Genomic DNA, 11604 nt, shown 5'->3' on the forward strand with positions numbered 1-11604 from the left:
AGGCTGTTCTTTTGTTGCTAAATCTTTCCATACCGACTGGATATTTTGTCCATTTGATTAACGAATCCACTTCACAAAAAAGTAAAAGACTAAAATGAAAATACTGCGGCCACCATAGTGATTACTTTAATGTCTCTAATGAAAAAGGGGGGAAAAAAAGTTGCTTTTGCCATTAAATAGACAAATTATGACACGCTACACATTATCTGGTGAAAGCTTAGTGAAATTACATTTTTACTGTGATGACTCATTTATGTCATGGAACATTAAATGCATTTCCCTCTCGTTTGAAAAGGCACATGGAACATTTCATTATCCATCAGCGTTACCGTTGGTCTCCCAACACCTTTTATTCCCAGAATAAAACAACCTTTGGACTGCGCGCGGGTGTCAGATTTTTATCGTGCGCAACGTACAGGAAATATACCACGTCCTTAAAAAGTCACCCGTCTCCAAAAAAGCACCCGTCATTCACGCAGAGTCCTGGCAAATGTTGTTAAAGAGTTTTTTTCTTCAGGTTTCAATATATCTGCATCGTGAAGGCTGCGGGGGATGTACAAACGCACGCCAGTCAGTCACCCCGCCTTATCGCGACTGCGCACGTGTTGGATTTAGTTCGACTTTTTAAGCTTGTGAATAAAAAAACTACTCATTTTGGAACCGGTTGTTGTTGTTTTTTAGAGCAAAACACTTCTCCAGTCATGTCAACACCGGGACAGGGTAACTCCACAATCGGCCTCGTAATTGAGGTAATAAATCTGTACAGCCAACGGTGGGAAACAAAAGGCGGGTAAAGCGAACGGTAGCACAACCCCCCCCTCTGAATTGTTACTTAGCGCCAGGGGAAGCAGGGATTAATAGAGTAATTAAACCTTTTCATTCTGAGGTAGATTTCAGGCATGATTCACATGAGGGTGGTTTGTGTATTCACCATGTGCTTTGACTGCTAAGTAGGCTGTTTTGTGCTAATTTGTTTTGTGCTCACATTTTTCAGTGCAGAGAACAGATGCTTGTAACATTTTTAAAGCACTTTAAAGTGATACGCCCCCTCCCCCTCTTTCTCTGTTTCTCGTTTTTCTTCATTTCCCCGTTAATTTTGCGAGTGTTTATGTCCTCGTTAGAGGTGCATTTTGATCCACGGGCTCTCAGCAGGTCCCTTGCTGATATAGCTCCCGCTCAGCTGCTCTTGTTTATCAGCAGCCCATCTCCAGCTCGCTCGCATTAGCGGCTGCCATCTTGTTCCTGCCAATGTCACGTTTTTAAATTTGTTGCTGAAAGAGGAGCAGAGGCACGCCACGTTCGCTAACCCGAGCGCAGCCTCTTCCAGATGGGCGGCAGACGCCTGCAGACGCGCACCGCCACGTACGCGCACCGACGTCCTCTGCAATTACGCTGTTATTCCTAAGTATGAAATATTAGCTGTTGTACACGCACGGCCTCTGGCCCCTCTTTGCTTGGCTGCGATGTTATTGCCCAAGATGAAATATTACCTCTTCACCTCGGAAATGATCTCAACTGTTGAGCGACGCATCCATCAATGAGCAAGCAGCATAGACGGGCGCTGAGCTAATCACTGGCTGCTTGACTAATTACCATTTCAGAAATGAGATGATACAAAATGGCAGGAGCCCGGTTCCCCTATCTGGTCATACAGCAGCCCGTGCAATTAAATGGCTTGATTGACCCTTTGTTTTAATAATGCAGGCTGAGACGGAGATGACTGGTTAGACAAGCTTGTTATCTAAGAGCTCTCTACTGGGAGGACATGAGGTGCTTTGTGTCTAATGGATGAATGAGATTCAGGTGCAGAAAGCTAATTCTCTCTATTTTTTTGCAAAACAGCCCACTCCCTCGCCTTGGCTTGTTCCTTTTCCTTTCTCTGCGTCGTTCTGTTTTACATATTAAAATCACACGTTCCCCTTCAGCTTCTAATCTGTTTTTCCCCTCCACCTCTTGCATTCTCCAGGGTGCGAAGGCGAAGCCCGTGGTGTCCTTCATCGCAGGGTTAACCGCTCCTCCCGGCCGCAGGATGGGCCACGCCGGCGCCATCATCGCCGGTGGAAAGGGCGGAGCCAAGGAGAAGATCGCGGCCCTCCAGTCCGCTGGGGTCGTCGTCAGCATGTCCCCCGCTCAGCTGGGCAGCACCATGTTCAAGGTGAGGCTTAGATTTAAGGGAGTTTGAACATGATTGTTGGGCTCCAGATGGGCTGGACCAGGGGTCGGCAACCCGTGGCTCTAGAGCCGCATGCAGCTCTTTAGCGCCGCCCTAGTGGCTCCTGGAGCTTTTAAAAAAATATTTGACCTTTTTTTTTTTTTTTCCTTTTTTTTCCTTTTTTTCTTTTTTCCTTTTTTTCTTTTTTCCCTTTTTCTTACTTTTTCCTTTCCTTTTTTAATCTCGAAATTTTGACTTTTTTCTCAACATTTTGACTTTTTTCTCAACATTTTGACTTTTTCTCTCAACATTTTGACTTTTTCTCTCAACATTTTGACTTTTTCTCTCAACATTTTGACTTTTTCTCTCAACATTTTGACTTTTTCTCTCAACATTTTGACTTTTTCTCTCAACATTTTGACTTTTTCTCTCAACACTTTGACTTTTTCTCTCAACACTTTGACTTTTTCTCTCAACATTTTGACTTTTTCTCTCAACATTTTGACTTTTTCTCTCAACATTTTCACTTTTTCTCTCAACATTTTGACTTTTTTCTCGACATTTCGACTTTTGTCTCAAGATTGTACTTAAACATTAATCTTGAAATTTCGACTTTTTTCTCGAAATTTCGACTTTTTTCTCGAAATTTCGACTTTTTTCTCGAAGTGCATAATGAAAAAAAAAAATCTTCCCCCAGTTCTAACTAATATAGAAACATGCAGCATGTGTTGTCTTCATTCTAAGGCTGATACAAGACTTTTCATTTTTTGCGGCTCCAGACACATTTGTTTTTTGTTTTTGGTCCAATATGGCTCTTTCAACATTTTGGGTTGCCGACCCCTGGGCTCGACTGAGTATTTTAGATCTGCTATCGCACAACCGTCTCAAGGTTTCAGAGAGAGCTCCAAAAAAAAGAGGAACTACTCTGCAAGTCAATGTTCTCTGATCGAAAAAGATAGACTTTGATTTCAGAGGAAAACGACAAGACTAGGTCGAGTTGATAGAAAGGCAACACTAAATTACATAAACTTCACTTACTGTAGATCTGAATGATAAAAAGTCAACATTTTCACAGCTGGGAGCCAGCACCAACAGGATACCTGCATTTTCTTGTCTCATCTGTGTTTTTATGTTCCCGTATTCATGTTAAATCAATTCACGCAGTCTCAGTCACCAAGTTTCGCTTTTGGAAATGTCATCTTACCTGCGTCGAAAAACATCATCCGAAGTGTGATCGGCCTCACTTTCATCCATCTGGTCCTTGGAAGGATTGCATTTCTTCACTTCTTAAAGTCTTCCTCTTGAAACTTCTGCGTATGTTGCTTACCGTCACATTTGAGCAAGAGACTATTTCTCTTTATTTATGAAAGATGTCAACAAATCTCAAGATCAACTGCTACACAAGGTGTTATGGGAACTTTTTTTAATTGATTAACAAGGTTCAAATTTTGACACGCTGGTAAAAAATAGAAAACAGCACACGCGGGCAGAAATTAATAAGCGTGCGTTGACAGTGGCTGACTTGGCACCACCGCTTCTTTATTTCAGTTTATCTCAAGGGAGTCACCGTTAACAAGATGTATAAAAAGTGAAAGCATGTATTACACCCATTCATCATCCTATACTTTCATTACCACCGCTGGCACTACGGCACGCAGATATAGATTTACATGACATTTTTTTCCCAGAGTTTAATTCATAATCATTATGTGTAATGATGAAAAACGTGAGGCGCGGTTGCTCATTTTCCCCCCCACATTGTATTCATACATCTCTGTTAATCTCATTGACCGCCTTAATCGAAGTAATAACGCGTAAGAGAGGCGAGTAGCCGTTACGCTTCAAGTGTGGCCGGGAACGATAGCGGGCCCCCGGGGCGCAGCTGCTCAGGCGCCGGCGTGAACATCTGCATCCACTGACCTGCGCGAGCTTCCACGCACGTGGTGAAAGCGTGAATCTGCAAGAGCAGGGTCATTCGTCATGAGCGTTTAATTTGCTCTGGTGGAGCAAACATTCGCTGAACGGGAGGCCCCGCTTGTCTCAGCTGCACATTTGTTTTATGCGTCACCAGATTTTCACTAAAATGCCCAATTTCCCAACGTTGCGATGCTCTTGAATCCACCGCCTCTCGTAGAAGGGGCAATGCTGATGATTATGTTCTCAAACTAACAAAAATGCGCAGCTGTCTTCTCCTCTGCATTTTTATTATTTCTAGCTTTTGCACTAAATAGTGAAAAATCCCCGCTCTAAATAATAATTTACCATTGGATCTTGTTTCGTGCAAAGCTTAATACCATTTCATTTAATCATATGTGTTGTAGGGCTGGGTATCGATTAAAATGTCAAGATTCGATTCCGATTCTTAAGATTCAGAATCGATTATCATGATTCGATTGGATATTGACAGAGGTGGACAGAGTACTCGAGTAAGAGTACAAATACTACTGGTCAAAATTTACTCCGTTACAAGTAAAAGTAGCTCAGTCAAAATATTACTCAAGTAAGAGTAGAAAAGTACTTGCTTTTAAAGGTACTTAAGTATCCAAAAGTAAATGCTTTTAAATTTACTTTAAGTAAGAGTAAGAGTAAATTTCTTATTTTCCACATCAGTAAATTACTATATTTTTCTAAATTAATTTAAGGATCTTTTAACTCTTGTTTCTGAGAATTAACTCTTTGAAACCAGCTGCACTGTTGTGCTGCTTTTAGAACCACAATGTTATATAAAACCTGCAGAAACACCAAAAACAAATCAAATGAATGGGATCATAAGAGGAGTTTATTAACAATCATGAACTGAAACCAAATGAACCTGCACCATCCAACTAAGTCTGGATCCCCCTCAAAGACCACTGCTTTACAAAAAACTACATCTCTGCTTTCAATAACTCAATGTTGAAGTCACTTAACTTTACAGGAAGGACATGTACCAGTACAATATAGCAATATACTACTTTGGCGGTATCGTTTTGAGGAGGCTTGACGTATTTCCGCTTTACGTACATCCCAGTGGAGAGCGTGCACTGTGATAGGTCTCCTCCTTTGACAAAAACAGCTTGTGTCCAATAGGAAAAAAGAGCAGACCTGAAAGTAACGAGTACTTTTCAGCTTTCCTAGAAATGTACTCGAGTAAAAGTAAAAATATTTGTCTTGGAAATGTATTCAAGTAAGAGTAATAAGTACCAAAGAAAACTTATACTCAAGTAAAGTAAAAATCCTCTGGATATGTACTTAAGTACAGTACTCAAGTAAATTTACTCTGTTACTGTCCACCACTGGATATTGATTTGGCTTAGTGTTATTTAAAATGTTTTTTGAACTGTTGCCTGAATTATATGACTGTAAAATAACTAGTGAAATAATAATTTCACAATAATTATTGTGAAATAACTAAGAAATAAATAACTCAAACAGGCCTTTCAATATCAATTTAAAGTGCAAAAAAAGAAAGAAATTGCAACAGTTCATGCAGTAAACAAATCATTTTAACTTATCTAATTTATTCTGTCACCATGCACACATATTGCCATGAAGCACCTGGCATTTTTCACAGAAATTACAAACTGTGTCCAACTACTGGGATTAAAGTTCACCAGGCGAAAATGTAATGATGGGGGAAAAAAAAAAAAAAAAATCGATCTTTAGACATAAGAATCGATTTTTAGGAATTAATATGAGAATCGATTTAGAATCGGAAAATTGATTTTTTTTTCAGCACAGGCCTAATTTGTTGTGTGTAAAAATATAACAAAGGGCTAAACACAACCTCAGACAAACAACAACAAACTTCTCTTTTTTTTCCCCACTGCAGAATCATTTATTAAACAAAAATGAAGCCAGGAGGAAGAAAAATATGTGGGCGAAACAAATACGTGTTACTGCTTCTGCAGGATTTAAGGGCTAAGTTACAGCCTGGTGCTGCTAATAATCTGCCCTTGAGAGAACCGTCCTCACACAGGTATCATGGGTTAGGGTTTGTCCCTCTGGATTATTCAGGTTTGTGTAAACACCGTCCCAGCAGTGAAGGACACGAGCAATGATCTGAGCGATAATCGTTTCTGCACTTTGGTACGGGTTACAAAACAATGTCCAGACGATAATGAGGTACACGTTCTCATGTGAGAGAGTTTTTTCACACGAGGAAAGCCTTCACGATAGTTGCCAGGGTGGAAGTCTCACCTGATTTACCCAAAGGTCAGAACATGTAAAGCTCAGAGAAGTAAAAGAAATCCAAGAGCTACATCTTTAGAATACAAATATCACCGAACATGTCAAATGTTAAAGTTAATGACAATGTAGAATCAGGAGAAAGCTGAAGAAGTAAATTTGGAAGCGTTGCCAGGAGAAAACCAGTGCTGGCATCACAAAACTGTGTATGGGTTAACAACAAGAGTTCTGGAGCAGATGACACCAAAGTAATGTTGATTGGCATTAAATTATGTTTGCTAAACAAAACCCAACTAAACACAGGAACCTGCTACTAAAGGTGGATCTAAAAGTGATTATATCATGGAATACTTAGTATTGGCCACATGATGTTTATTTATTTTTGTTTAACAACAAATAAAAGTGAAAACTGTTATATGTTGTTTGTATCAAACCAATGCCACTATTGACACTATATGACTTTTATTATGATTGCACACAAAACCATATTATTTACCCTTGTGCTGTGGTCGGGTCAAGGAGGGAGGAAGAGAAGAAGGGAGGAAGGAAGGGAGAAAATAAGGAAGGAAGGGAGAAAACAAGGAAAGAAGGAAGGAAGGGAGAAAAGAGGAAGGGAAAAAAGGAGAGAGCAGGAGGAAAGAACGGAGGAAGGGAAAAAAGAAGGATGGAAGGAGAGAGAAGAAGGATGGAAGGAAGCGAAAAAAAGAAGGAAGGAAGGAAGGAAGGAAGGAAGCGAAAAAAGAAGGAAGGAAGGAAGGAAGGAAGCGAAAAAAGAAGGAAGGAAGGAAGGAAGGAGAGAGCAGGAGGGAGGGAGGAAGGAAGGAAGGAAGGAAGGAAGGAAGGAAGGAAGGAAGGAAGGAAGGAAGGAAGGAAGGAAGGAAGGAAGGAAGGAAGGAAGGAAGGAAGGAAGGAAGGAAGGAAGGAAGGAAGGAAGGAAGGAAGGAAGGAAGGAAGGAAGGAAGGGAGAAAACAAACAAGGAAGGAAGGGAGAAAACAAACAAGGAAGGAAGGGAGAAAACAAACAAGGAAGGAAGGAAGGAGAGAGCAGAAGGAAGGAAGGAAACAAGGAAAGAAGAAGGGAAGGGAGAAAAGAGGACGGGAGGGAAGGAAGGAAGGAAGGAAGGAAGGAAGGAAGGAAGGAAGGAAGGAAGGAAGGAAGGAAGGAAGGAAGGAAGGAAGGAAGGAAGGAAGGAAGGAAGGAAGGAAGGAAGGAAGGAAGGAAGGAAGGAAGGAAGGAAGGAAGGAAGGAAGGAAGGAAGGAAGGAAGGAAGGAAGGAAGGAAGGAGAGAGCAGGAGGAAAGAAGGAAGTAAGGGAGAAAACAAACAAGGAAGGAAGGAAGTCATTTTGACCCAAACACAGTACAAGGGTTTAAAAAGAAAAAGGTATTGTAGGTGCTAACTTTAGCTGCAGTTTAGATTTGCCCTCTGCCCATTTAGATATAGAGAGAATGCATATATTAAATAAAGAAGACATAATGGGATTCCTGTGGCGTGGCAGCTTTGGGTCTATTAGAAATGCTTTTCAGCCACGGACGCGAGACCCCCGGCCTGAGGGAGATGCCAACCAAGTCGCTGCTATCAACATGAGAAGTTCAAACGGAAGATGAGACAAGAACGATCAGACAGCAGAGACTGCACGTCTCATATCTTGTCCAGAAATACCTTGAGGCCGAAAAGGGTTTAAAGTTTAATCCCCTTACACTGGATAGGGCACGTGCACGTATCTGCCTGTTAGAAGTTCACGTGATTCTCCTTTTCATGCATGATCTGAAGGTAACGTGTGTGTATATGTATGTGTGTGTATACACACACACACGGGTTAAGAGCTACTACGTTTTAGGGATGGGCGGTATGGACTAAAAAATGTATCACGATTATTTCTGGCATTTATCCCGATAATGATAAAAATGACGATAAAGAAAATACCAATTCAACTCCACCTTTGTAACTATAAATCTATCTCGCTCTCAGATCTGCCATGTTTGTCATCAACGGGAATTTATCTTTCTTTCTTTCTTTCTTTCTTTCTTTCTTTCTTTCTTTCTTTCTTTCTTTCTTTCTTTCTTTCTTTCTTTCTTTCTTTCTTTCTTTCTTTCTTTCTTTCTTTCTTTCTTTCTTTCTTTCTTTCTTTCTTTCCTTGTTTTCTCCCTTCCTTCTCCCCCTTCCTTCCTTCCTTCCTTCCATCCTTTCTTCCTTCCTTCTTTTTTCCCCTTCCTTCCTTCTTTCCTCCTGCTCTCTCCTTCCTTCTTCCCTTCCTTCCTTCCTTCCTTCCTTCCTTCCTTCCTTCCTTCCTTCCTTCCTTCCTTCCTTCTTTCCTTGTTTTCTTCCTTCCTTCCTTCCTTCCTTCTTTCCTTGTTTTCTTCCTTCCTTCCTTCCTTCCTTCTTTCCTTGTTTTCTTCCTTCCTTCCTTCCTTCCTTCCTTCCTTCTTTCCTTGTTTTCTTCCTTCCTTCCTTCCTTCCTTCCTTCCTTCCTTCCTTCCTTCCAAAAATCAGCTTTACACAAAAACATCATCAACGGGAATTTATCGTTTTTACCGCGAGATGACAAATTCTTATCGTGAGGAATTGTTTTGACGGTATATCGTGAACGGTAAAATATCGCCCATTCCTACTACGTTTTTTTGTTTTCATTTTTATATTCCTACAGAACATTTGACACAGATGAAATTTAACCATCTGTTTTTCTTTTTAGCCCCACTCCATAGGATCCTTCTTTTGTTTACACTCATTTCTCACTCGCTCCTGTGTAGCTGGGGGGAGAGAGAAGAGACACGTATTGTTTTCCATTTATTACATGAAATACAATTAAGCAGCAGTCGAAGCTTAACCTCAAGAAATGTCCATCAGGGGTCTCCCTTAAACAGCTCGTGGCTTTACGGTGTTTTATCATCCAGCGTAGGCCACCAGCCCTACAAATATGATCCGTGTTTGTTTCCTGTGTTACCCGACTCTCCTCTCTCTCCTCTCTGACCACTGAATAAACCAAAGGGGGGGAAAGAGAAAACACAAATTCAGAATACTCTCAGGGCAGCTGCTGCAGAAGAAAACATTAAAGTGCTCCTGTTAAGCTGAGTAGAACTTAATTCACATATCAAAGCAGAATAATTACCATCGTATCCTTCAGAATATCTTCAGCTCCCAATTACTGAATGATGCAGTCCCACTCGATGAAGCTCACATGTTTGTGGAATAAATTCAGAAGTTGAAGGAGGTTTACAGACCCCGTGTCTGACGTCTCATGTCTGGTTCCAGGTGTGTCAAAGCTCTTGTCATTGCTCGGGGCTCTCTTTCCTTTCCTGTCATTTCTCTCTGTTCTCCTCTTTTTCATTCCAGAGGTATTTTCCCCTATAACTTCTGAGTGGCAACCTCTACTCCTCCCGCGCTACTCCCTCTTTTTACTCTTGACTTGGCAAGGATCTGACTCTCTCTCCCCTCTCAAAAAAATACCTTTATTCCTCTATCCTTGCCTTTGACACATGATTCCTGTCTTTTTTTTCCCCTTTTTCTTTCCTTCCTTCCTATCAACCTATCTCCTTAATTACCGAGCCCTGTTCCTCTCTCTTCAAAAGCAGCTCTAAAGAGGAAACGGAGTGGAGAAGGCTGCATCGCTCTAGTTTAGTTAACTGTATCCAAATGAATGTCATCCTTCCAAAAAAAAAAAAAAAAAAAAAAAAAAGAAGCCAGAGATTGGAGGATGAGGCAGCCTCTGGAGCTTTTCAAGTTTTCAAACATGATCCCTTCTCCTCCTCAGGGTGGCAGTAGACCTTCAGATATGCTCCAGCCACAGAGGAACGGGCCAACATGTGCTTGAGTACTCGTGTGTGCTCTAGACCTGATAAATGACATTTGCATTAAGTTACTCTCTCCCCCGCAATGGCAAATTCTCAGGGAACGATGTATTCTATCATCCTGCGATTTGTGTGATATTTTCCAAATTGAATATGTAAATAGCAACATCCTTTTTTAATGGCTAACATAATGCCTTCTCATTTATAGTCACATGGTTGGACTGTGAAGATAAACACAGTGAGCATAACCCCGCATAAATCAGGATTTTACAGATGCATCTCCCCAATCAGTCACGGGAAGGGAGCTGATTTACTGTCGACAACTGGGACTTTGTGACATGTATGTTTCTACGTGATTTGCAGTATCCGGAAAAGAGAGAGGAAAAAAAAAAAAAGAGGTTTAAAAAGCAGATCGTACTCACCGACTCAGAGCAGACATGTGCGGATTCTGCACATCCATCTGTCTCATCTCATGCTGTTTTTCTTCTCTCTCTCTCTCTTTCTCTCCCTGTTGTCCGTTTCTGCAGGAGTTTGAGAAAAGGAAGATGTTGTAAATGTGCTGTAAGACAACCATCCTTTTACCCCTGCCTCAAAAATGAGATGATTCTGAAGGTGGACAAGCTCTACAGTATCTGTAAACCCTAATTATTTCATCAAAGATGCGCACACACAGTGTTTATATTGTAATTTCTGCCATTGACTTGTACCTTGCACATAATTAAAGAATAAACATTAGTGTCTTAATGGTATCCTAAAGATTTCATTGTGCACGTTGTTAAACCTTTAAAGATGTTTATTTCTTTTTTGTTTTTTATCTCCAGTGTCACCAACTGAAAGAGGGATGCCACAGTGATCTGTTTCATTCTGTTATTGTACGATGTATTTCATCTCCCATTTCACTGGCTGTCCACCTCAATAAGAAATATTTCTCCTATCATTTTGCGGCTGTGTTGTCTGTACTTTGACAGGGCGCACAAAAAGAGCTCATCCGTCTCCGGACTTTTAGCCTAAGCTAAACCGAGGATGTCAGCCGTGCCAGTAAAGCTTCTTAAGTACAGGATGAATTAGTTAAGTAATTAAGATGGAGACACTTTCCTGTCTTCGTAATATATTATTAAAATTAACATCCTCAAATCTTTCTTGTCAAGTGATCTGGTGGCATAAAGTCCCCCCTTTTGGTTGTGGTCATGCTTCCTTCCTGAGCAGAAAAGGTCCAGTGACAGCGTCGTGAGAAGATTAATAGGCAACAATTACTGAGATTTGATCGTTGTCGGGGAAGCACTTGCAGGTTTGGTCCCATTCAGAACTTCAGGTGTTGACCAGAGGTGTCAAAAGTATTAATTCATTACTCAGGTAGAAGTATAGATACTAGAGTTTAAAAATACTCCTGTAGAAGTTGAAGTATCAACTCAAGTTTTTTACTCAAGTAAAAGTATAAAAGTACTGGGTTTCAAGACTACTTAAAGTATAAAAGTAAAAGTAATGTAAGGGGAAAAA

General features: G+C 40.8%; 1 protein-coding gene across 3 annotated transcripts in view; it reads left to right on the forward strand.

Annotated features, from left to right (window-relative positions):
• suclg1 (succinate-CoA ligase GDP/ADP-forming subunit alph) overlaps positions 1–11044 on the forward strand; it is a 40423-nt gene extending 29379 nt beyond the window's left edge. The window contains exons 8-10 of one of the 3 annotated variants that reach the window (XR_009784075.1): positions 1967–2155; positions 10635–10741; positions 10929–11044. Coding sequence is in view for 1 of the 3 variants with exons in the window: in XM_061740139.1 (XP_061596123.1) it covers positions 1967–2155; positions 10635–10661 (216 nt within the window). In the remaining 2 variants the exon portion in view is untranslated. Of the gene's footprint in view, positions 1–1966; positions 2156–10634 lie in introns of all 3 variants that reach the window. The other 2 variants (XR_009784076.1, XM_061740139.1) reach the window with 2 other exon arrangements.
• The last annotated feature ends 560 nt before the right edge of the window (positions 11045–11604 follow it).

This window comes from Cololabis saira, chromosome 1 (assembly GCF_033807715.1).
Source record: "Cololabis saira isolate AMF1-May2022 chromosome 1, fColSai1.1, whole genome shotgun sequence".
Lineage (NCBI taxonomy): Eukaryota > Metazoa > Chordata > Actinopteri > Beloniformes > Belonidae > Cololabis > Cololabis saira.